The sequence below is a fragment of the Pectinophora gossypiella genome, chromosome 26, assembly GCF_024362695.1.
Source record: "Pectinophora gossypiella chromosome 26, ilPecGoss1.1, whole genome shotgun sequence".
Taxonomy (NCBI): domain Eukaryota; kingdom Metazoa; phylum Arthropoda; class Insecta; order Lepidoptera; family Gelechiidae; genus Pectinophora; species Pectinophora gossypiella.
In genome coordinates, this window is record NC_065429.1 from 994,663 (window position 1) to 1,022,111 (window position 27,449).

The 27,449-nt window shown below is 39.1% G+C and overlaps 1 protein-coding gene across 6 annotated transcripts in view; it reads left to right on the forward strand.

Annotated features, from left to right (window-relative positions):
• The first annotated feature begins 599 nt into the window (after positions 1 to 599).
• Positions 600 to 27,449, forward strand: part of LOC126378400 (solute carrier family 28 member 3-like) — a 44,673-nt gene continuing 17,823 nt past the window's right edge. The window contains exons 1-8 of one of the 6 annotated variants that reach the window (XM_050026728.1): positions 600 to 737; positions 7,848 to 7,928; positions 14,282 to 14,437; positions 18,660 to 18,713; positions 19,807 to 19,993; positions 22,519 to 22,690; positions 23,599 to 23,723; positions 26,040 to 26,176. In XM_050026728.1, the coding sequence (XP_049882685.1) occupies positions 14,402 to 14,437; positions 18,660 to 18,713; positions 19,807 to 19,993; positions 22,519 to 22,690; positions 23,599 to 23,723; positions 26,040 to 26,176 (711 nt within the window). In that variant the 5' untranslated portion in view covers positions 600 to 737; positions 7,848 to 7,928; positions 14,282 to 14,401. Of the gene's footprint in view, positions 738 to 7,847; positions 7,929 to 10,801; positions 11,041 to 14,281; positions 14,438 to 15,469; positions 15,785 to 18,659; positions 18,714 to 19,806; positions 19,994 to 22,518; positions 22,691 to 23,598; positions 23,724 to 26,039; positions 26,177 to 27,449 lie in introns of those variants that run through there. The other 5 variants (XM_050026727.1, XM_050026732.1, XM_050026729.1 and 2 more) reach the window with 5 other exon arrangements.

Below are 27,449 nucleotides of genomic sequence, written 5' to 3' on the forward strand. Positions count from 1 at the left end.
GTTATTAAATGCCTCTCTTGTTAAATCAGGGTGATCCAGGTTCTATTCCCGATGAAGTATGTTAGTTTACTATTTCAGTAGTAAGGCCGCCGATTGCGCTTCCAGAACCAACAGTTAACGTGTCTTCCAAAGCACGGAATCGTCTGTATTTTCCAGTAAATGTCTATGCAATATCGTGACCTCAACAGACAGTGCAATAAAGTGATTTATGCCACACGTGTCCCCACCGAGAATCGAACCCAGGTCCTCCGGATCGTGAGCCCAATGCTTGGACCACAGAGGCGCACCTGGACATAGTAAAAATCTCAGGTAAAACCCAAAAGAAAATTGATTCAGTGAATACAGACTTCCTTCCTTCTTTCTGTACTTTATAAGTACTGATTTATCTTCCAAAGCCAAGTGTTGCTGCTTGCTGCAAATTGTCTTCTGGTGACTTTTGGCTCTGCCCACCCTGAAAAGAGTTACGGGCGTGAGTTACTTACCTATTCATGTCTTTACAGACCTGTTTTCTTGGCCATTACATTACTATCTCGACATTTTAAGGTTATTTACAGTAATTTACATAAAATCGCATGGTTGGAATCAGTTTGGCGCGCTCAGCGTAAGCGGGCGGACGTGGCTGGAGGTCTTTTATAGTACACGTGATATACTTTTTAAAAGTTAAGGTTCTTTAAAGAACACATTTTAGTTTTAGTGCATATTAGTGATGTGTTTTTTTGGAAACGTTTTGTGTTGAGGTATGACGGAATTTTTAATTACTTACTTATAGAACTTATCACAACTGGATCGATAAAAAAGTTGTTTTAATATAAATTACGTAAACTCACGCTCGCATCCCTAATAGGGGTAAGCAGAAAATTATGTAATAGGGTAGGATTATGGTGAATTGTGGATTATAAAAATAACCTTTTTTTAAATAAAGTGTTGCCTCCAACCCAGCCCGAACTCTCCATACAAAAATCTCGTTCTTACAGTGTGTCTTATTCTCCGTGCGTGCGAGGGAGACAAACAGCCCATGCGCGCTCACTTACTCTTTACGGGCTTACTGCTTGAATATACTAAAGTGGCCCCCATCGCGGGGGTGAGGTAAATCAACCTCGTTCCAAGCTCGTATCGGTGCGGGGCAGGGAGTGTCCCTACTACGCGTAGTACATACATACATAAACTCACGCCTATTTCCCACCGGGGTAAGCAGAGACTATGGAATTCCACTTGCTTCGATCCTGACTCACTCCTCTTGCTTCCTCCACATTCATCAATCGTTTCATCACCCACGTCAGTTCAGAGTAGATACAATACAATAACTCTTTATTGCACTTAAATCATATTAAAAATACATTAGGTATTGGGTCGTCGGCCATCGGTACGGCAATGCAGGACGGAAGGGGCAAGTCACAGGGACTGTAACCTGGAACCTGACAGAGGGCAGCAGTAACTGTCAGGACTCTGTCGAGGACAGGAGTCCTAATATGGCTTTGTAATAGGCTACTCTGGACGCCATCCCACTTGCGTCAGACAGAGTACTGCGGGGCGGAAGGCAAGAGGGAAACCACTGCCGTTTTTCCCTAAAATAGCATGGAGGAAAATGCTACACCGACAAGAGCGTGGCTCTTTAAGTGTTGATGATGATGATTGGGTCGTACTGAAGTTTTTCTAAAGACATCTCCATCTGCTAGCCCTACCGCCAACCGTCGCTTTATAGTATGTACCGCTTTCGTAATCCTGTTATCCTTCATCCGTTCGTGTCCAAACCAACCTAACATTCCCTTCTCAATCTTAGTCACTATATCGTCTTTTACGCACACTTTTTATTCTCCAATTGAATGGAGACGCCCCACATTCCCGAGAAATGCATTTCCGGAGGTATGTGACCTAACCTGTATTGGGCTGGTTTTCCCCTCGCGGGTTCGAAGGTCAGACAGGCAGTCGCTTCTGTAAAAACCTGTGAAAAATGGGATAATGCTAGGGAGATAATGACGATCTTCTTATCGTGTGGGTTGTGAGGGGGAATACCAACCTCATCAACCCTGGTGTCAGGGTTACTATTGAGCCGCCAAAGGTCCCTGACATGGCTCATGTAACGATTACTCACTTACTTACATCAGTAAATAGTAACCGGGACCAACGGCTTAACGTGCCTTCCGAAGCACGGATCATCTTATTTTCGGATGATCAGGTGATCAGCCTGTAATGTCCTAACCAAACTAGGGATCACAAAGTGATTTTTGTGATATGTCCCCACCGGGATTCGAACCCGGGGCCTTAGGATCGTGAGTCCAACGCTCAACCACTGGACCACAGAGGCCGTTCTACATAATAAATAAATCTTTATTCGAAGTAACCATTGACTCATATGTGTTAGTAAGTGACTTAATTATTTGTAGTATTAGTACTTATAAAATAAAAATAACATCATCATCATCAGCCCATTAACGTCCCCACTGCTGGGGCACGGGCCTTCCCTATGGATGGATAGGGAGATCGGGCCTTAAACCATCACGCGGGACCAACGGCTTAACGTGCCTTCCGAAGCACGGAGGAGCTCGAGATGAAAACTTTTTTTTTTTGTGGTCACCCATCCTATGACGGGCCTTTGCGGAAGTTGCTTAACTTTAACAATCGCAGACCGAGCGCGTTTACCGCTGCGCCACCGAGCTCCTCAAAAATAACATAAAATAACGTCAAAAATAACATAAGTACAATATCAAAAACCTATGTACCTAACTTAAGTTATTGATGGGGTTGGTAATCCACCTCACAACCCACGCGATAGAAGAAGAAAAACTTATAATACATTTGGGTGCGTGCAGTCCACAGCAGCGACGCAAATAGGGGCTCTCATCAACAATCGAACAGAGAGCAAGGTTGGGGCTGTCCCGTGCGCGATGATGATCAGTCGAATGGAGACTTATGTCCATAAAGATGACGTAAATATATTGTTTCTCTATGTAATTACTAGATGAGTCTTCAATCTTAAACGATTACTTGCCAATTCTAGTCATGCATTAATCTTTCAAGGTTATCAGAGTGCATTTTCCTTATTATTTACTACTTCAACCAAATAATGACAGGACAGGAGGCCTCTACCCTCATTGCCCGAGCACGCCCACACTTACACACTCTCTGTGTGTGTGTGTGTACACATCATACAAACATTCTTTAAAAATTGCTTATTTATAAAACTTAAAGGTAACAAAACTTTCTTACCTATTTACTACTGTTTTATGGAAGAGCGGGGTCTCCAGTAACTAGTTTAAGAAAAACATTAAGAAAAGAAATTATTTTTCTGCTTTTTTTTATATAATTGTAACTCCCCCCCGCACCAATTCGTATCGGGCGCCGACCTCCCCCCTCTCGGTCTTACTTTAGTCTTTAATCGCGCTGAGGAGTAAAAGGGAGAGCGCGCAGATTTTCTATCTCGCTTGCACTTACGTGTTAGGTGGCTCGCGGTAAAACGACGACTTTTATGTGAATTGTTCAGGAAGTGGATAGGAGGAATTAATGATGATTATCTCCGACCGTGACGACCACTTCGACTCCTAGTCGGCACGACGCTGATGCGCCCGAAGTTAGCTTAATGTAGCCTATTAATTCAACGCAGATGGCCTAGAACGCGCTATCAAAGTTTTCACAGCGCGACGCATATAGCGCGTTTTTGAAAAATAACGTTCGGTTGTGATGTTTGTTACCAAAACCTAGCAATAGACATGCTAGTTTCAATAAGTACAGGTCAAAATGTGTGGTCTTCATTAATTACATGAATTGGAGGTTTTCAGCGGTGTCAAATTGATAGAGTGAGAAACAGTGTGATAAGAGAGAGATGTGGTGTAAAAGACGATATAGTGACTAAGATTGAGAAGGGAACGTTAAGTTGGTTTGGACACGGGCGGATGAAGGATAATAGGATTACGAAAGCGGTGTATAAAGCGAAGGTTGATGGTAGGGCTGGCCGAGGAAGACCTAGAAGGACTTACATTGACCAAATTGAAATGTTCTTAGAAAAGGTTTAGTACGATCTACTCTGAAACGGCGTGCGTGTATGAAACGATTGATGAATGTGGAAGAAGCAAGAAAAGGAGGGGAAGGTGGTAAGGAGTGGAATTCTCTGCCGTCTTCTGTATTCCCGAATGCATATAACCCGGGTGCTTTCAAGGCCAGAGTGAACAGGCATCTGGGCGAGCTCTATGTCAAGCCTTGTCGCTTTCGGGCAAGTCTGGGGCCAAGAGCAAACCCATCAAAGCGAAAAAAAAAAGAATAAGTGTGTCAGGATCGAAGCAAGTGGAATTCCATAGTCTCTGCTCACCCCAGTGGGAAATAGGCGTTCCTACATGTAAGTATTGTATGTTCACGCAGAAGTAAAATGCGCGGGCGACTTGTGGCCAGTAAGAAACAAAAGTTGCTAAGGAGAATGGGCGAAACTGGTCCAAGAACCTCCACTGATGAGACTTATATGTTTGATTCCAATTATGCGAGGGTGTCAACCGAAGACGATTACATCGTCCCAACCCACCCAAACCCCAAAAACATTATAATAAAATGTTCATGAATTACGTCACAAAATCCTTTAACTCTTAAATAATGATCGGGACGCATGGGCCGCTAGGCGAGGCGGGAGCGAGACGGGAGATCATAGTTTTCTTTCTAGGCTTATACTCTAAATGTGTGATGAAGATGGTACATGCTCATGTACTGCTGCAAGTAAATATGTAATCGTCTTCGGTTGACACCCTCGCATAATTGGAATCAAACATCACTTAACAGGTAAGTTCGTTTGAGTCCTAATTATATGTAATGAAAGCTTATACTTTCCCTATGATTCTAGCAAAATTCTATCAGATTCTGTCCCGGGATTCTTTTTCTACGGCCGTGTTTGTCCTCGCTATGTAGATTTAGTAACTGAGCAACAAATCTTGAGTCGATTTTAGTCCCCCACTGTATTTTATCACATTTTTAGCCAGGACAAACATGGCTGTAGAAAAAGAACCCCGGAACAGAATCTGGTAGAACTTTGCCAGAATCATAGGGAAAGTATAAGCTTTCATTAAGTATAACACTATTGCACCTATACCGGTTTAAACCACCGAATAGGTACATTCGTATATAATAAATAAGTCTCATCAGTGGAGGTTCTTGGACCAAGTTTCATACAAATGTGCCCATTGTCATTTGCATGCATTATGTCAACGTGAAAGTAGGGTAAGGTGGTGCAGGAGTGCGCACTTAAAGTTCAATTAGTTCTAAAAATAAAACAAAAGCAATTAGGAAAATCAACTCTATTAAATATTATACAGTAACTAATAGACTATTATTTGGAATATATTATTTTCATCTATAATAATTATCTTTGGACGTATTTCAATTAAATCACAAAATGAGATTTGCGCACTCTTACACTCAGGTGTGTGTAAGAGTGCGCTATGAGACGGATAAGAGTGCGCAGTTTATTTGTCCACGCAAAAGGCACATGTAAGCTCCTACGCTTGTATACGCTGTACATTTTTCATGCCACCAGTTTTTGCATCCGGAGCACTCAATACAGTCTTCATCAATAGGTTTTTTATATATTACGTCGCACCCTCCACATTTTCACTTTTTTATTTTGGGAGCATTCTTAGGCTTTTTAGGCGTCTTAAAATCTAATCGAGGCTTTTTTGGTTTTTTGTTCTACTTCTATCGGAAATGTAAGATCATATCTTCCTGATTTGGTTGCAATTGAAGTTCTGAGCAACCTCTTTCTTAAAGTAGATACCGCAATTCCAAGAGATTTAGCAACCGATCTCTTACTTCACCTCCATTGACGCATTTACGAGCTTCTTCTTTCTAATAACGAAAGTGGACAATTTTGTCGGTCAGTTTTCCTTTATCTTCTGGTAATGCTGCAAGTCAATAAAAATTGCATAAAAATTAGAAATCACTAAAATATCCACCGTAGTGTAAGAGTACGCACGCGCCATCTTACACACCCTCGTAGTGCGCACTCTTACATTTTTTCTCAAATCGCAGTAATGACTTTACTAGCACCATCTCTGCGCAGCGATTATAATTATTTCTTTCGAGCGGCAAGTTGACAGGTTAGGTTGTTTAATAATTGTAATCAAATACTTGTAATGGGTTGTTTTTTGAAACAATCACACATTGAAATAGTTGATATTTAACATAAAAAGCATTAAAAAACTTCGAGCTTACCTGAGAGACACAGTTTTTACTCAATCGCGATTATTTTTGGGGAGTGTAAACCGGCATAGTAGGTGTTCAAAACATGATTGAAATTAGCAGCAAATATCTTTCAGTTTTTGCACAGAGCCATATGCGCACTCTTATCGCCTGCGCACTCTTGCACCACCTTACCCTAGTTCGACGCCATATTTGTCAAAAGAAACTGGGCCAGGATATGTGACGTCATGATCAGAGATTTGCTGTTGCCGTGAATATTCCCAAAGGGGCATCGTAACGAAAACTTTGAGGGACGATCCAGACCATGATTCTTAGTTGACATCAAGCGGATTTTTCCGTCGCAAAAGTATGGAACCAAAAATAATTTTAAAAAATTCGTTACGATGTCACTAAAACCCATACGTACAGTCATGAGCAATATAATGTACCCACTTTAGGACTCTGTCGCACTAACATATTTGACATTTAGTGAGACTTACAATGCAATTTGTCAAAAAAGTTATTGTGACATGGTACCAAAGTGTATATAAGTACATATTAATGCTCGTGACCGTACTTGTATGACTACCTGTACGCCCTTGAACGGGGTGTAAGTGACATCGTAACGAATACCAGAGGGATGATTTAGCTCATTATTCTGAGTTAATATCAAGTGGACTTTTCCATCGCAAAAGTATAGAGTATAGAATTGATAATAACAAAAAAAAAACACTTATTTTGCGACGGAAAATTCAACTTGATATTAACTCAGGGTTATGGTCTAAATCATCCCTCTCAATATTCGTTTCGATGTCACGATTCTGTGTCAAAGAACATGTCCACTGAGTGGTCCAGACCGAGAATGTTCACATTTAAATTCAAAAATATCTATTCAGTAGGTAACATGTTACACTTTGAATCGACAATTTTTACATAACGAACGTCTCATCCGCCTAAAACTACTGCAGCTTCTCACAACCTGTATAGCCGGGGAAAAGAAGCTGCAAGAAAAACTTCGGCACAGGGCTCTAGACGTTCTTTTAAAAAATAAACATAAAATATTTTTATACAATTGGGTAATTTAGCTGCCTAATATCAGTTCAGTGTTCAATAGGGTGACTGGTCGGTATAGTGGTGAATGTCTTTGCGCTTCTGTTCGCGTTCTAGGTAGAACAATCAACCTCTGATTACCTACCCCAATTGGGTTATAGTCGTGAATTTATGTTATGTTATTTAGTAAACAGCCTGTATGCAAAGGGGCGTGGCAGATAGATAATTTGATAAATAATTATCAGAAAGGTAAGTATATAAATTAATCACGGTTGATTTGAATAATAAAGATAGGTACTATGAGATAATGAGCAATAAGGGAAGTACCTACAAAGGTAATTGTCCGAAATTGCGATCAAATGCGCATTTATTTGATATTATTATTTATCAAATTGATAGGTGATTTGGGAACTCAAAGGCGATTAATAATATTACGTTGATTTCTCATTTTCTGTTAAAAAGTTGTTCAAGTATCAGTCATTCTCGCTTCCTACCCTTTCCTATCACCCGGCAGCGCTCATTCATTCATCGAACACGCTCACTCAAATTTCCGAATCATTCATTCTCTTCTTGCTTCAACAACCGTGCGTGAGTGTGCCGGCCGACCAAACAAAATACAATTATCATCATAAAAGTGCACGCAGCCATCTGAATCATCATCTCCGAGGGCCCTCGTCGAGCAACGGTATCCCCGGGGATATAAATCTCCGTTTTGCAGCGCATCTGTAAGTTTTTCCCACCTTCCCTCTGTTACTTGTCTTTAGGATATTTTTGCATAACCGCCCTTTTCGCTCAAACAACCAACGCGACCTATGTTTACGTACACCACTGGAGCTATCGAAGCTATCTTTACCACAACACAAACAATGTATTTCCGTCTATTTGATAACCTGTCCTTTCTGTTCCCGGCACTAAAAAGGCGCAAATCTTACGTAGAAATAACTTTATTACCATCTCTACGCAGAGAACAGAGCACACGAAAAATCAAATTGAAAAAAAAAACGGTCGAATTGAGAACTTCCTCCTTTTTTGAAGTCATAGTTTTTAAAGCGGGAACTTTCCCACTCTGGGAATATTCTATTTACATCACTGATTACAATGTTAACATCTTGAGGAAAAACACGAATAAGGAAACTTAAAAAAACATCTTATTTTTACGATAATATGTACGATAAGGTGCAAAAGTCCAATCAGTTTCTTCTTCTTCGTATCAACCGTGGCTGCACGTTATCTTTGATTACTTGTAGCTCTGTCTACCCCATTAGGGATTAGAGACGTGAGTGTATGTGTCAATATTGTATGTAGTAATCCTAATCAAATCTTCTTTATTGCATGTCAAAAAATTTTGAAGCTTCATTCTTTGTAATCTTTTTATATTATTATGTTTTTTATATTTATTCTTTTTTGACGTTTTGTATGTTGATTTTGTTTTACTTCTTGTCGTTTGCTTTTTTGGTGACTGGTGAAAATATATTAAATAATTCTCAAAGCTAAGTATCTGTTATTCCTTCATTTCATTTAGTTATACAGTCCACTTCATATTCATCAGCTACCACCGTAGCTCACAAGCTGCATGTTGTCTCTTGGTTTTGTGGATCTGCCTACCCCAATAGGCATTTCGGGCGTGAGTTTTAAGTGTATCAAAGGTACATACAAGTTCACTACTTGTACGATAAGCTGCAAAAGTCCAATCAGTTTATTGCAAAGTATTAAATTAACTCTTTCTTCTTCTATCGTGTGGGTTATGAGGTGGATGATCAACCTCATCAACCCTGGTGTCAGGGTTATTATTGAGCCGCCAACGGCCCCTGACGTGTCTCATGTAACGACTACGTACTTACATCAGTAAGTAGTAACCGGGACCAACGGCTTAATGTGCCTTCCGAAGCACGTATCATCTTACTTTCGGACATTCAGGTGATCAGCCTGCAATGTCCTAACCAAACTAGGGATCACAAAGTATTTTTTCGAACCCGACACCTCCGGATCGTGAGCACAACGCTCAACCACTGGACCACGGAGGCCGTTCTAGGTAATAAATTAACTGGTTGCATTTAAGACCTCCTGGGGCCTGTTTAATAAAACTTACAATTGTAAATTACAATGACAATTTGATGTACATTGCGGAGTGTGTGATCACGAATATTTTGCAGTTTCATATTAGCTACGTAATGTACATCAAATTGTCTTTGTAATTTACAATTTTAAGTTTTATTAAACAGGCCCCTGGTAACATGTCGTTACATGAGCCATGTCAGGGGCCTTTGGCGGCTCAATAGTAACCCTGACACCAAGGTTGATGAGGTTGGTACTCCACCTCACAACCCACACGATAGAAGAAGAACATGTCGTTTTTGTAATAGACCAAACCAAAACCACCTCATAAACAGCCTATATACGTCCCACTGCTGGGCACAGGCCTCCCCTCAATCAACCGGAGGGTGTATGGAGCATACTCCACCACGCTGCTCCTCTGCGGGTTGGTGGAGGTGTTTTTACGGCTAATAGCCGGGACCAACGGCTTAACGTGCCCTCCGAAGCACGGAATCATCTTACTTTTTCGGACAATCAGGTGATTCAAGCCTGAAAAGTCCTTACCAAACAAAGGACAGTCTCACAAAGTGATTTCGACAATGTCCCCATCGGGAATCGAACCCGAACCTCCAGATCATGAGCCTAACGCTCTAACCACTAGACCACGTAGGCTGTTATTTATTTATTTACAATTTACGTAGACATTACAGGCAATCACGATTCGACTATGTAGGTAATGCAATATATTACATAAATTTTGTAATTATGACAACTAATGGTTCATAATTTCACAAATAATTCGCTTGGCTCAGTGACTGCACTTTTGCTCTTTGATTGTACCTATTTACTCACATAATGAGCCACAACCACAATAAATACTTTGACTTTGATTCTCTGTAAGTACTTAGTATTTCTTCTTATTAAATAGAAAAATGAAATTATAACTAATAAATAGTGCAAATAAACGGACTGATTCATTTCGTTTTAAATCATTTGCTTAAGTAAATAAACTTCCAAAAGTGATATGTTGAGCGATGTCCATTTATTGAGGACGTCCACCACCGCCACATGACTGTTACGACCAATATTTTGTATTTTATTATTATTTTTCTGTTTCTTTTACGTTTTTGTTAATAATTAACATAACATAACAAATATTTTATTGCACAAACAGGAAAAAAACAAAATACAAAACAAAAGAGAAAAAAAAATTGAAAAAATTGAGAAATTGTGATTTTGTGTAAGTAATAATAAATAATAAATACTTTCTTTCTTCTTTCTTTCTATTTGAGCGCCATCTCTTCTTATAAAAAGCACTAAAATAACTAATACTTATTGGAAAATTCCTCATTGTTAGAGGAACCCTAAAAAATTAAGATAATGGACAAACTATGTTATCTATCATAGATACGTAAGAGATAGTTTTCATTGCTGTGATATTGCTCAGTTATATCTGCAAGATTTTGTGAAGTGAAGGTGTGTTTCTTAAAACCATTAGTAAATTTAAAAAAACGAAAAAACAAACGTTTTCTTTCTTTTTTATTATAAAAAAAAGCTTAAAACCACGGCAAAAAGTACCTACTAAAATACCTACTTGGTTCACTGTTGTGTTCATAGATGGCGTTATGTATGAGCTCAGGATTTCTTATCAGTGTCAATGATTGCTGAAAATAAAATATTTTTTTTAAAAGTAAAAAAGTAATGTCTCTTAATCGTTGGGATAATTATTTGCTCTCATGTGGTGTTTGATATTTTTTTAATCGAACGTGGTATCTTTAAAAACCTGTTTATTCTTTTTTAAATGTAAGTACCTATTGTCGCATTGTTATTTATTTCTGTGTGTTTTCGTAACAAAACTATTTTTGTATTTAAGTATAACGTTAATTTGTCGGTTTTATTGTGACAGTTGGTGTTTTTTCGTTTCGTGAATTTATCAGTACGGAATTATTTTTCTATCTAATCGTCCAATCGTATACTTATTTTTTTGGTTTAAGTATTTTGTTTTAATAATATATGTTGGCAATTTCAAAAAAGGAACGTTACGTCACTTTTTAAGAGAAAAACGTTTTGGCGGGTGTTCCGTCTGCGACTACGAGGAAAGAAAAACAAGTGAAGACGATTGTTGTCGAGAGAAGCGAAAACTGAAAGACTATTTGTTGTATTCTTTTTTAGCTAACATATACACGAAATGTTGAATACTTTTTACTGATAGTGAAGACAAAAATATACTTAAAGCGTTTCCCAGATTTGTCGTAAAACCCGACAGAAGGATTGTGCCCTTTCTAACATGTTGGACAATTGTTATGTGCGATAGGAGATCCCTTGCTTGCTTGCTTATATATTTTGCACTACATACTAAATACTGACATATAAGAATACAAACATACACGAATACCTTTCATTTTATTTAGTTTTATTATTAAAAATATATTATACTTTTCAGCACGTTCATTTAAAATATGTATTTACTTAATTAGAAAATTCAAAATGTGCTTAGACTTCGTGTACACTTTTTGTTTGATGTGTTCTCTGATTACCTTACCGGTTCCAACTGAAAATCAGCGTCATAGTCTAGGCTATGGCATTATGCTGAGGCGGAACCGTTTCGGCATACATTCATAATTGTATTATTTTGTTTTTTCATATGTGAAAACAATAAGTTTGTCGAATAAATATTTTTTCTTTCTTTATTTCCTTGTTACCATGAAGTTCATTACCTATATCAATCTGTCGGACTTCGAGTTTTCTTTGATTATTTATTTCTTCTTTTGCCCACCCTATTAGGAATTATTCGCGTGAGTTGATATCTGTACGTATTTATTGTATATTCAGTGTAAAATGTGACATAGACGGACAGACAGGCATACAAATATTGCATATTACGTAAATAACTACCATACATATTTATTTAGCAATCTAGACGTATCTATTTGTCTGACATACATACAATCAATACAAAAGCAACCAGCGGTGGAGGAAAACATCGTGAGGAAACCCACATTCCCGAGAAATGCATTTTCGGAGGTATATGACCTAACGTGTATTGGGCTGGTTTTACCTTGCTTGGAAGGTCAGACAGGCAGTCGCTTCTGTAAAAATCGGACCTGTCAAATCTTCAGTTTAGCTTACCTAAACCCTGTGAAAAATGATGACATGCAATCAATTCGCGCTTCTAGTCCTAACTGGGATGGGCAGACACACAAATCAAACATTTAATCATATTTAGTACTTATGAAAAATGAAAATGAAAAATGTTTTTATTACCAGAAAACAATACAATGAGGCATATAAAATAGGATGGGTACTTATATTAAAAATATATCCAAATGAACAGAGGTGCCCAAACTAGGCGGAGCTTGTATCTAAACATATTACACTGACAGACAGATAATTCACATTACGTCCGTAGTCCCTATCGGGATGGGCAGAGCCACAAGCAATCAAGGGGTTAAAATTGCCACATCGAAGCAATTCATCCAAAAAAGCAATATTGCTATTTGACATTTGCGCATGTTAGGTTGGTTTGGACACGTAGAGCGGATGAAGGATAATAGAATTGCGAAAGCGGTATATAAAATAAAAGTTGATGGTAGGGCTGGCAGAGGAAGACCTAGAGGACTTACATTGACCAAATTGGAGATATCCTTAGAAAAGGTTCAGTACTCTGAACCGGCGAAGAAAACCTCGGCACAGGGCAGTAGACGTACTTTAAAAAAAACATAAAATGGTGATAAGCTATGCATATTTAATAAGTATGACACAAATATTTTTTTTAATATGAGTAATCAGAAATGTTCCATACAATTCTGTTTTTTGTTTTCTTATACTTACTATTATAAAGTTTATAAAGTATGAATGGAAATGTTTTAGGATAAATAATATTTGTTTTACAACCAGGCGTGTTTGTTTAACTGTGGAAATGTGTTATGAAATTATGATTACTTCATTTTATCAAACACTTAAGTCATTTTATTAACAGCAACTGTAAACAAATTGCTTTATAGCCCTACCGGGGCAGATAAGTTTAGGATATTATTTTTATCTTTGATGGGTTTGCTCTTGGCCCTAGACTTGCCCGAAGGTTGACGAGGCCTAAGATGGAGCGAGCCCAGAAGGTGCCTGTTCTCTCTGGCCTTGAAAGCACCCGGGTTACTTATATGCATTCGGAAATAGAGAAGACGGCAAAGAATTCCACTCCCTATCCTTCAATTAGTATTCTTCTATCGTGTGGGTTGTGAGGTGGATTACCAAGCTTATTAACGTTGATGTCCGGGTAATTATTGGGCCGCCAATAACAATACCGACGCCTGTACGGTCACGAGCATTAATTATGTATAAGTACACTTTGGTACCATGTCACATTAACTTTTTTGACAAATTGAACTGTAAGTCTCACTAAATGTCAAATATGTTAGTGCGACAGAGTCCTAAAGTGGGTACATTATATTGCTCATGACTGTACCCGCCATTGGTCCAAGCGTTCAATATAATTCGCGCCGCGCCCGGTGTGGTTGTCATGCAGATCCGGTTGTACGTGTGTTATGTTAAATCTAATCTAATCTAGCCTACAAGATCCCACTGCTGGGCAAAAGCCTCCCCTTCCTCTTTCCATTTTTTGCGATCCTTTGCCTACTCCGGCCAGTCCCTCTGGCAAGCGTCCAAGTCTTCACGCGGTCTACCACGACGCTTGTACCCGTCATGAGGCACCCAATGCATGACGATCCGTGCCCACCGCTCAGGGTGCATGGGACAAACATGTTCGGCCCAATCCCATTTGAGTCTGGCGGCTTTTCGCCCCACATCAGCGATTCCCGTTTTTGAGCCCAGTGTTCTGTTTCGGACTCGATCAATTCGTTTGACACCTAACTCAATCGCTCTTTGGCAAACCTTGAGCCTGGACTTTTGACTCAGGTCTGGGCACCGTAGGTTAGGATGGGCAGAATCCACATGTCGACGAGCTTTCGCTTTAATGAAATGGGAAGATCCCCTTATGTTGTGTTATATGTCGTGTTAAAAAAAAAAGTTAAAATTCCTTTTTTTTCAGGTAAAATGGAATGGCGGATTAATCTCAGACATTTAGTGGAAAAACATAGTTTACCTGTGGTCACGTGACAAGTGAAATAGTTTACTTAAAATACTTTTAAGTGAGTGAAATCTGATCAAAATGGACGTCCTCTATTCGGCGGAATCAAAGCCCATGGTAAGTTGTTTTACTTTCGTAAAATCACCCATCTTCAGGACCCCGATACCGACCCCGCCGGCGTGGTCAACAATTTCCCTCAATCAGAGGTTATCGCTATCGTCCCACTAGGGTCGATTAATTCTTTCAATATTTTCCCTCTCAGACGACGCCCTGAGCCGATGTTCGCGCCCAACTGGGCACCCTCAGGCCGTCTTAAACGTTGTACCGGGTGAGAGCCTTCAGCGCTCCCCATTTGTCCGGCCAAGTAGTTAATGCCATCTGCTGCAAATCTACAATAAGTCACGTCACAAAAAAAGTGGCATCAAACCGGGTTTTTTTATCAAGTTCGTTATTAGCAGTTTTTAAATGTTACACCTTTATTTGTCCTTAAAAAACAAGTTTGACTTTGCGATAGTAAACATAACACATCGGTATAACTTGACGACTAACTAAGCATCTCTCCTACTTAATTTTCAAATCGAAAGGCGTTCTCTGTGTATTTGGCCAGAGTTTGATACTGACCCCGCCAGCGTGGTAAGTGTTTTCTCTCTTGGAGCGTTATCGCTATGGGCGCCTCTTCTCTCCAACATAAGACTTTCGGCGAGGTTCATACCTTTTTTTTTTGAAATCATCCCCCTCATTATTTGTAACACCATAACACCATATATTTTTGTCGTGAATTGCACAAAATACATTTAAGTAAGTAAGGAAATATATTTTAGATTTCACTTAAAAGAATATTACTTAATATATCTAAAAAGGGAGACATTCTTGTGAACCAACAATAACTAAGCAAGAGCGAGGACTTCTCATTTGAACAGCCGTGTAGTGAACGCCGCCGGCCGATAGAGATCATATAAAAAACGGTAACAGAGAAAAGGTTTCTAATTTTTCAAAATCGCCGAGACCATTTTACAATGGCAACGCAATATTGTTGCAAACCTTCGGCCAATTACGATAAGCCATATTGCGAATAAACGTGACTTCAACAGGCCAGTTGTGTAAACGTGAAATATTATTTTTCAGTTTACTGCTTCCAACAAGCTGAATCATGTTCACAATAGCAAACATACTATAAAAATAACATTACAGTGATAAAGTTGTTTTCTTGAAATGTTACGCGTTGTTTAATATGTTTTAAGTCTTTATTGCAACGTTATAAAATTACCTACTTCATTAAATATTTATCCGTTACTAAAAAAACCCAGTGGTTACTATAAAAAACCTTTAAAAAGTCATAAAGTAAATTTTTGATAGGTTATGCTTTTCGTGATAAGCATAGTTTAAATAAATAAAATATTAATCCTGTTTGGAAAATCTACATTTATGATTGTTATAAGTGCATTTAATATTACTACATTAAAGGTATGATTTGATTTTGTAATTTTTATTGACATACTAATATACATACATAACACTCATACTTCATAAAAATCTGTTATTCTTACAGTGGCCCCGATTCCTGTAGACGCTATCTAATTTTATTTTAAGTTATACCCGTCATTTTCTTATCCACCGAAAAGAAAAGGGATGGATGATTGTCAACAAGTTAATTTTAAAATGAATGAATAACTCATGCGAATAAAATAAGCATCTCGCTGGTATGCGATCCATTTGACGTGCTGTCTACTTAATTCTGTCGGGTTATTATTATACTTAATGGCCGGAGTAAAATTTTTGGATGGTTGTTTTAGATTCCTGCTGAAAATTGACGTGTATTCCATAATTTTTATGCCTGTCGATTACCCGTCCCTTTCTTTTTAAACGGATAAGAAAAATGACAGGTATAACTTAAAATAAAATTAGATGGCGTGTGCATTAATTAGCACCATTATGCCTCCTAACGCGTAAGAGCAAGACAGTCAGTCCACCATCCCCCTCACTCCTCAGCGGTTTACAGCCATTTAGACTAAAGTAAGACTCAGAGGGGGTGAGGTCGGCACCCGATACGAATCGGTGCGGGGCGGAGTGTTACCATTACGTTATTATTAGTGCTAATAATGGTGCTGATTCCAGTAGGTACACACCATCTAATTTTATTTTAAGTCATACCTGTCATTTTCTTATCCGCCGAAAAGGAAAGGGACGGGTAATCGACAGGCATGAAATTTATGGAACACATGTCAATTTTAAGCAGAAGTTTAAAAACCCAAAATTTTATATTGCCCAATAACCCGACAGAATTAAGTTGACAGCACACGTCAAACGGATTGCATATGAGCGAAATGCCTGTTTTATTCGCCCGGGTTATGCGTTCATTTTAAAATTAACAGTTGTCAATCATCCGTCCCTTTCCTTTTCAGCGGATAAGAAAATGACAGGCATAACTTAAAATAAAATTAAGCGGTGTGTGCAGGAATCGCGGCCATTATTCTTTTTTCCTCCAGGTTGGCAGCCCTCACAATTACTCACAAAGTAACTAAGCTGTGACCATTACCTTGTTTTTTATTTACATTTGTCAAACGATATCTTGAAGACCTTATTGATCAATATTTGGATTAATATTAAATAAATAAACATTATTTAAATTATATCATAAATAGAGCAAGGTGTATTTGTTCAGTTGTTCTTCGTACTTCTAAGTAGTTACAATTTTGTCAAAGTTTGTCAATCTCACCTATTTCCCATTGGACGGAATTCTATTCGATTTATTTTTTATTAAAATTGTGTTTTATTATATTATTATGGTTATATTATTGCTGATACAGGTAGGTATTGTTTTAAAGACTTTTTCCAATGATGGCGTTGTTCACTTTTACCGTGATAATTTCTTATTGGCTCCGATTCCTGCAGACACCTCCTAATTCTACTTTAAGTTATACCTGTCATTTTCTTATCCGCCGAAAAGGAAAGGGACGGATGATTGACAGCTCTTAATTTTAGGAAGAATGAGTAAATGAATGAATAACCCGGGCGAATTAAAAAGGTATCTCGCTGGTATGCAAACCGTTTGACGTGTGCTGTCAACATAATTTTGGCGGGTTATTGGCCAATGTAATTTTTTAGACGGTTGTTTTAGATTTGTGCTTAAAATTGACGTATGTTCCATAAATTTTATGCTTGTCGATTACCCGTCCCTTTCCTTTTCGGCGGATAAGAAAATGACAGATATAACTTAAAATAAATTTAGATGGTGTTTACAGGAATTAGCACCATTTTCTCATTGCTGGGGTACATAATTATTCAAAAATGTAATGTAATATCAGAAGCATTAAGTATATGAAACTAATTGTTGCTTGATGTTTACATCACCATTATGTATAGAATGATGTTGCTACCTAAATTGCTTCTCTTTATTTTGTACAGAATAATAATGGGTGGAAATTGTAATTGTACCTTCGTGTAATAAAAAGGGTCATCATTTATACCCAAAACCAAAGATAAAAGATGTAATGTCTGTTATTCATAAAATTAGAAGTTTAAACGAAGAAAAACCTTAACAACGCCATCTATCGTGTTTTTGGGGAATGCCGATTGGAAAGTCCCTCATTGGGTAGTTAAATTCTGATTACTAAATAAAGACAGTAGATATCTGTCTTCTGAATTTGATTTTGCCCAATTAACTCTTTTTATTGGGTAGTTTCTTAAATCAAAGATAAATTATAAAGTTCTGATTACCAATTAAAGACACATCTAAACCACCTGTGGTGGTGTGTTCGTTCACCTGTGGTAGCTTTGTAATTGGCGTTTGCTTACACATATAAATATCTACTTTGTAAAAGAGGCTGTAAGCTACCCGAATAAAATAAAATAAAGGTGACAAAAACGGTTTCTTTGCCTACTTAACATATTTATGTTTTTTTTATAAGTACTTAAAGAAAAATGTAATAATGAGTCCGACATTTTGTCACGTTTTCCCGTGACGTCACAGCTTGCTTGTTCATACAAATCCCGTAGTAATTTCGTATTTTGACGTACAGTAAAAAGCATAAAAAGTAACTGATTTGACTGGTTTGAAAACTACCCTATATTTCCACCCCTCAAGCACCTGGTGCTTTAATAATATCGGGTGAAAGCCCCCAGCGCTTCCCATATCTTCCCCATATGTCAGCCAAGTAGGGAATGCCGTCAGAAACATAATGTAATTACATTTTGGAAAAATAAAAACTATTTTTCAAAAATAGCAATAAAGTATTTTTTGTTGAAAAAAAATACTTTCCCTAATGAAAAGTGATCAATTGAGATGGGACCGTTTTCGAAGTTTATTTGTAATAAAAATGTTTCTTTTTGTTTGTTTTAGCAGCAAAATGGTGGCGAAATCGAGATGGGAGACGTTGAAAAAAGGAACGGAGAGGTTTGTATTTTACAATAGAAATGCTTTTATGTTAACAAACCCGTTATTGAAAACCGCATCAAAATCGGATCATTAGTTTAGAAGATAGGTGGGAACATTACTTTGCACAAACGCACACACAAACAAACATCTCTCACCCTAAACGCATATACCTGCTCCGTTCCGTCGTGGGTAATTAATTTAATAAGAAAAAAGAGGTAAGTATTTTATTTTATTTAAGTACTTACATTAAAAATACGTGTGTCCTCTAACATGATGGACTAATGTTATGGGCGATAGGCTGATCCCTTATCACCATAAGGTTCATCATCATATCCATCTTTGGACTTCGTATCAACAGTGGCTGCAAGTTGTCTTTGATTACTTGTGGCTCTGCCCACCCCATTAGGGATTACGGGCGTGAGTTTATGTATGTATGTATTAAAAATACGTAAAAAAATATGATATGATGGAATTCCATAGTCTCTGCTCACCCCGGTGGGATATGATGGTGAGCTTATATTATGTTATTTATGCAAATAGAAGCAGTTATCTAGAGTTTTATGTAGAGTTAGAGAGTAGAGTTTATGTGGATTATGTAGAGTTATCTAACATAATCTTAACACAAGCTCACAACTACTTACATCCCAAAGGATTCCATTAATTTGTTCTCCTAATTTTTTTTGCCATATTTTAATTTGTCATATTGTGTTTGGCCTATAATTTTCTTTCATAATGATAATTTGACATACTTAATGGTGTTTTGGCATACTTTGTCATTAAGTATACCTACTTAAATATAGTTCTCCTATTGATATAAGGCATAAAGATTAGAAGGCATAAGGTAACAGTAGGTTAGGGTACTTAGTAACAGTATGCCATGTTAAATTAGTACATAACATTTTATGAGTAAAACAGAGAACCTATCCCAATTGGGGTAGTCAGAGGTACATACATCGCAAGATGAACTAAGTACCTCCTCACCGAACCTTCTGTTAGACCAACGTGATAGGTGAGCCGTATCGTCGTCTATAATGGTCGAGGCAACTGTGTTAGTGAAAACTGCGCCTAGTGTCTGTTTGTTTGTCTGACTGTGATTTTAACTGCCCCGCAGATAAGCCACGAGAACTTGGACTACGAACCCTCTGGTTGGCTGGAGACCACACTACTCCGAGCTGGTTCCTCAACTGAAGACTTCTTCAAGAAGAACAGCCAGGCCATGAAGACTGTCACCCTGTTCGTCATCAACGGGCTCGTGATAGGGTTCTTCTTTGGATGTTTATACTACTGGATGACTCTTAGTGAGTAACTGTTTACTGTATTCCTTCCAGACACGAAGCTGCTAAAACGGTGTTGCTTGCTACCGCTCGCGTTGTAATAATAATAAGTAATAATTGCGTATGGCAGACAAAACTAAAAATATCCTGCGTGGATCATAATATCCAGCTTAAGCTCCCCCAACCAAGTCTCTGCCGCATCCGTCACACAATGCAGCTCGGCTATGCCACCTGGGAACCGGTGTAGAGGGCACTCGTTCGTTCGTTCGGGCGCCTTATAATAAAAAAATGCTGATGCTAGCGAATATATTGCACGTGCATTGATCGAACGGTCTTCGTGGTCCAGTGGCTGAGCGTTGGGCTCACGATCCGGTCTTGGGTTCGATTCCCGGTGGGGACATATCACAAAAGTTACTTTGTGGTTTCTAGTTTGGTTAGGACATTAAGGCTGATCACCTGACTGTCCGAAAATAAGACGATCCGTGCTTCGGAAGGCACGTTAAGCCGTTGGTCCCGGTTAGATACTACTTACTGATGGAAGTGCGTAGTCGTTATATGAGTCATCTCAGGGGTTTTTAGCGGCGATCATTGGTTTAGGCCTGTGCAGTCGAATCGGTGACCTCAAAGTGAGAGGCAACCGTTCTGCCAAATGGGCTACCACGGTTGATTACAACTCAAATCATCATCATCAATTTAAGAGCCACGCTCTTGTCGGTGCAGCATTTCCATGCTACTTTTTTAGGGAAAAATAGGGCAGTGGTTTCCCTCTTGCCTTCCGCAGTACTCTGTCTGACGCGAGTGGAATGGCGCCCAGAGTAGACTATTTCAAAGCCGTACTAAGACTCCTGTCCTCCGCCTCTGAAAAGTACTGACAGTTACTGCTGCCCTCTGTCAGGTTCTAGATCCTGTGACTTGCCCCTTCCGTCCTGCATTGCCGTACTGATAGCTCCCATCTTCGTATCTGCAACCGTTGAGGTCTTCACCCGTATCCCTGGGCAACAGTTCTACGTTATACCCCGTAGGTCTGGGTCCCTATTCGAACTCAGCCACCATCTCACTCCGGCCTACTTAAATAAGAGGCGCCCACCCCCGCGGCAAAACAAAATACTAATCAACAACTCAAATACTCCGACAAAATACAATGACCGCCGATTCGGACACCTAGAGAGTAGCAGCCGTCTAAGTATAAAATTACTTCATACGATCAGGCCCCTCTTTCCCACTGGGCACTATGGGCACGTGCCCAGGGCCCCGCGTTCGAATGGGGCCCCCTAGTTCCTGCCAGATTACCAAATCGTATAATCGTAATCGAACGTCAAACGTAATACCACAGATATTATAATACTATACTAACGAATAAAAAATGAACTAAGAAGTACAATGCTTAAAGAGAGATTATTAGTAGTTTGTCACTGATGTCCATAGAATGTGATATTCTCAATACCATAGATTTTGAAGAAGTGATTAACGATTTTGCTCATCTTAAATCTAGAAGGGTACCTTTGCAATCAACATAGAATTTATTTGCTAAGCGAGTTACTTTTGTAGATTATTTTTTATTTTTCCTGTTTTTTTATAGTTAATAACTAAATAAAATAAATTTAGAACCGAGTTTGTCTACTTTCTTTATCTATTATAACGAAATAGTGTTTTCTTTAGGTCATAGGGGCCCCATGATCCTAATGTGCCCAGGGCCTCAAATAGTTTAAAGTCGGCCCTGCATACGATTGTGGTTTCAAATTAATCAGTTTTATAGCTCGATAGGAAATAATAGAAGAATGCCGATTATACAATTTGGCACCATAAAGAATTGTTTACTTGAGTCTGTAGATAAGTATATTACTTCACAATTGTGTTTAAATCACTCGACACATGTTAGTGAAAGTAAAACGAAAAAACATTTCATCTAATTCAGGCAAGTCCTTCTTATCGTGTGGGTTGTGACACCTCACGCCCTAAGTATACGTTATGATGTTACTTACGCCCCATACAAATACGTATGAGTGTTAGCGACACTGTAATAAATACTGAGGGAGATGATTCAGACTACGATTCTGAGTTGACATCAAGTGGAATTTGCTATCGGAAAATTCATGCAAATAATTTTTTTGACTGCCATACTTTTGCGATGGGAAATTCTACTTGATATCAAATCAGAATCATAGTCTGAATCACCCCTGAAAGTTTTCGTTGCGATGCCACTAACACCCTGCATAAGTAAACATTGGTTATCCTACTTCTTCTTCTATCGTGTGGATTGTGAGGTGCATTACCAACCCCATCAACCCTGGTGTAAGGGTTATTATTCAGCCGCCATAGGCCCCTGATATGGCTCATGTCATTACTGACTCACATCAGTAAATAGTAGCGGGGCCAACGGCGTAACCTGCCTTCCGAAGCACGGATCATCTTACTTTCGGACAATCAGGTGATCAGCCTGTAATGTCCTAACCAAACTAGGGATCACAAAGTAATTTTTGTGATATATAATCTCCACTGGGAATCGAGTCCGGCAAATATCAATACCTCTTTGTTTTTTTTGTTCGCAGACAACGAGCCACTGGAACTATGCCACGGCTTCGGGAGTTTGATAGCGTTATTAAGTATAGTATACTTCTTCATCATATACTTTATGGTGGTGAAGAGATACCTGGGGAAGTGGTTCGAGACAGTAGTCTGGAGCAAGGTGGAGTCACAGTTCAGTGCGTTGTGGAAATTCGCGTGAGTACAACAATATGTATTGTCCTCCTTGTCGTATCTGACAAAGGCGACCTGAGTCTCTTCTCTCGTGCGGTCGAACGTGACTGGTTTTTTTTTTTGACGTGACTTATTGTAGATTTGCCGCAGATGGCATTAACTACTTGGCCGGACAAATGGGGAGCGCTGAAGGCTCTCACCCGGTACAACGTTTAAGACAACAGGCCTGAGGGTGCCCAGTTGGGCGCGAACCTCGGCTCAGGGCGTCGTCTATGAATGTGACTGGCAAAGCCAAACTTTGTTCTGAAAACCCGGTCACATTGGAGGCAGAATAGCTGTCCATCCGAGTTGAAGGTGTAGCTATAGATGGGTTTGGGACGATCCTTGCGTGTTTGGCGTTTTTCGTCGAGCTCTTTCAGACGATTTTGCTCAAAGGTGGCCACCCCTGTTTTGACACACTGACGCCACTCAGGTCTTAAATCAGCAAGGTCCATTTCATTTCATTCCATTTCATTTCATTCCATTCCATTCCATTCCGTTTCATTCCATTCCATTTCATTCCATTTCATTTCATTCCATTTCATTCCATTTCATTCCATTTCATTCCATTTCATTCCATTTCATTCCATTTCATTCCATTTCATTCCATTTCATTCCATTTCATTCCATTTCATTCCATTTCATTCCATTTCATTCCATTTCATTCCATTTCATTCCATTTCATTCCATTTCATTTCATTCCATTTCATTCCATTTCATTTCATTCCGTTCCATTCCATTCCATTTAGTCCATAGGACAATTACTATAGCTATGAGTACAAAATTCGAGTAACCGCCTCTATGGCTAGAGTAATCGGGTCGTCGGAATTGTATATTACGTCCTTCGGACGCCGATACTTTTCAACCCGTGTTAACCATCAGATGTGTTCCAGATGGTTCCGCTGGTGTCTGTCGCTGGTCATCCTCGGGGCGCTGGTGGGGTTCCTGCTGTGGGACACGTGGGCAGCCCCTCACAGGCTGGTGTCGCTCAGTGGACTCTCCATCATCTTGCTTTTAGGTGAGTACCAGTGTGTTTTCCACCTTGACTTGTAGTAGATTTGCCGCTGATGGCATTAACTACTTGGCCGGACAAATGGGGAGCACTGAAGGCTCTCACCCGGTACAACGTTTAAGACAACAGGCCTGAGGGTGCCCAGTTGGGCGCGAACCTCGGCTCAGGGCGTCGTCTGAGAGGAAAAATATTTGAAAGAATTAATCGACCCTAGTGGGTCGATAGCGATAAGCGCTGAATGAGGGAAATCGTCGACCACGCCGGCGGAGTCGGTATCGGGGACCTGAAGTGTTTGGTTTGGTGTCGGGATCGTATATTACGTCCATCGGACGCCGATACTTTTCAGTACCGTCCCTAAGCGGAATGTACTCGGAAGCCGCAACTACCAGGGGATTTGGGTGGTGCGGAGCAGAATCGAAAACATTTTTCTATGAAGTCAGTGATAGTTAGTAATTAACAATATAATTATAAATAATGCCGAAACGGCTGCAGCTCAGCTAATGCCTAGCTGTAGCTAGATTATGGCACTGATTTGAATAAGGAATTGACTGAATAAGGAATACTTAAAATACCTATACAGGGTGTTAGTGACATCGTAGGTAACTTATACTGAGGGGGATGATTCAGATCATGATTCTGAGTTAATATCAAGTAGAATTTTCCGTCGTACAATTCAGTTATTTTTTAATATTTTCAATTCTATACTTATACGATTTGTCATTTTTTACATAACCAGAATCAGAATCAGAATCATTTATTCAACGTAATTAACGGCCTCCGTGGTCCAGTGGTTGAGCGTTGGACTCACGATCCGGAGGTCCTGGGTTCGATTCCCAGTGGGGACATATCACAAAAATTACTTTGTGGTCCCTAGTTTGGTTAGGACATTACAGGCTGATCACCTGATTGTCCGAAAGTAAGACGATCCGTGCTTCGGAAGGCACGTTAAGCCGTTGGTCCCGGTTACTACTTACTGTGTAAGTACGTAGTCGTTATAAATGAGTCATGTCAGGGGCCTTTGGCGGCTCAATAGTAACCCTGACACCAGGGTTGATGAGGTTAGTAATTTGCCTCAAAACCCACACGATAGAAGAAGAACGTAATTATCATGGATAAACTTGTTGAAGGTCAATGTAACATTTTTGAATTTACGTCATTTCGCAAGGCGTTATGGCTGAGGAGAAGAAATGACAAGAAACTGCAACAGCAACACATCTTTTAAATCAATGAGGGTACATTACAAGTTATTTAATAACTAGAGGAACACATTCAATACCAGACATTTTTATCATTTAGGTAATCATTAATCTTATAATAGGCTTTTTTACATAAAGTAAGCATCACGTGAGCTTTAAATTTGGTATTTTATTGTAAAAACGTATACACATAACCCCAAAAAAGATGAATTTAATTTACTTAATCTAGAATTTTGAACAACAATTTTATTTTTATTCCTTGTATTGTAAGTATGCCTTTCACAGTTTCTCGGAAGGAGAGATACATTTTTACGCACATACATAATGTTTTCATAAATATATTGACTTGCGACCGTCAGTATATTTATTTCTTTAAACAGCTCCCTTAAAGAGTCCCGACAACGCAGATTATAAATAGCGCGAACTGCCCTTTTTTGAGTAATGAAAATAGTTTCTACATCAGCGGCTCGACCCCACAATAAAATACCGTCAGACATTATGCTGTGGAAGTAGCTGAAGTAGACAAGTCTAGCAGTGGGTACATCTGTGAGTTGTCGGATTCTTCTGACGGCATATGCTGCTGAACTTAGCTTGCCCGCTAGTGATACAATATGTGGGCCCCATTGAAGTTTTGAATCTACAGTAATTCCTAAGAAAACGGTGTGTTCAACAAAATCTAGTTTCTCGTCGTTAATTTTAATGTTATTATTTACTTTCTTTACGTTTGGTAGAACAAATTTAATACACTTCGTTTTCTTAGCATTTAGAACTAGGTTATTTAAGTACTGTAAACCAGCTTAGAACCTGCGACACAGCGCTGTTTGCTTCGTCAAGTTCCTCTAACTTTCTATCGATTTTAAATATAAGAGAAGTGTCATCCGCGAACAGTACAATGTCAGCTAACGACGAACGAACGCCTTATCCGCCTAAAACTACTGTGCAGCTCACAACCTGTTTAGCCGGGGAAAAAAAGCTGTAAGAAAAACCTCGGCACAGGGCCCTAGACGACGTTCTTTAAAAAAGAACATAAACGATTTTTAATTTGGTTGCCTAATACTTATCAGTTAATCTCATGCATTCATGTGACTCAAAAAAAAAGTCGACCTTAACTTCATCTGTCCTTCAGGCTGGGTGTTCTCTGCCCACCCCGGTCGCGTGAACTGGCGCACGGTGCTGATGGCGCTGCTCATCCAGTTCGTCTTCGGCATCATCTTCATCAGGTGGGACACTGGACGGGTCGCCTTGCAGTGCTTCTCTGACAAGGTAAGCAAAGAAAGAAAAAAAAAGATAAAAAAGGAAAAAAAGAAAAAAAAGGCGGCTAAGTGTGAGTCGGGCTCGCTCACGAAGGTTTTCGTACCATTGACTGGGTAGACTACGAAAAAAAACGCGTTTGTTCAGAAATCAGAATCATTTATTCAACGTAATTATCATGGATAAACTATCAGGGAACTCCAGGGTTGAGAAGTTTGGTTATCCACCTCATAACCCACACGATATGAAGAAGAAGATGGATAAACTTGTTGAAGGTCATTTTCCCTCACCTTATGGTTGTCTGGAAGAAATCGCTTTAAGCGATAAGGCCGCCATTTGCCATGTACTTAGTTAAGAGTCATTTTGTAATTATTTATTTTTATTTTGGTGCAATAAAGTGTTGTATTGTATGTAAGTATTGTATTGTATTGTAAGGTCAATGTAACATTTTTGAATCTACGTCATTTCACAACGTGTTATGGTTCTGAGGAGGAGAAATGACATGAAACTGCAACAGCAACACATTGTTTGGGTTTGGGGTGTAAGGTTCCTAATGGCTGTAAGGGCTGGTTATCTGAAGCTAAGGCTGAGATTGAAACGTGCAGAAGTATGCAAAACTCACTGAATTTAATTAAAATTCGTACAAAAAATGTTTACATTACTTACAGTAGTTAAATGGAGAGCAAGAACGGAAGTTAAGACAAAATGTTGTCACAGTAAAGAAAATATAAATTTAATGTTGGGGTTGCCAACACACATCCTTTACATCAATGTGCTTAGGCATACATTACTTAAGTTATTTAATAACTGAGGAACCGTTGAGTCGTTGATGTAAGTAAGTTACATAAGCCATGTCAGGGGCCTTTAGCGGCTCAATCCACCACCAGACCTTGACACCAGGGTTGATGAGGTTGGTAATCCACCTCTCACAAGAGAGAAGAAAAGGAATAAAATGGTGCTAATTCCTGTAAATACCATCTAATGTTAATTTAAGTTATATCTGTCATTTTCTTATCCGCCGAAAAGGAAAGGGACGGGTAATCGACAAGCATAAAATTTATGGAACACACGTCAATTTTAAGCACAAATCTAAACCAACCGTCTAAAAATTTTACATCCGTCAATAACCCGACACAGTTAAGTAGAAAGCACGTCAAACGGATTGCATACCAGCGACGTACCTTTTGATTCGCCCGGGTTATTCATTTATTTACTCATTCTTCCTTAAATTAAGAGCTGTGAATCATCCGTCCCTTTCCTTTTCGACGGATATGAAAATGACGGA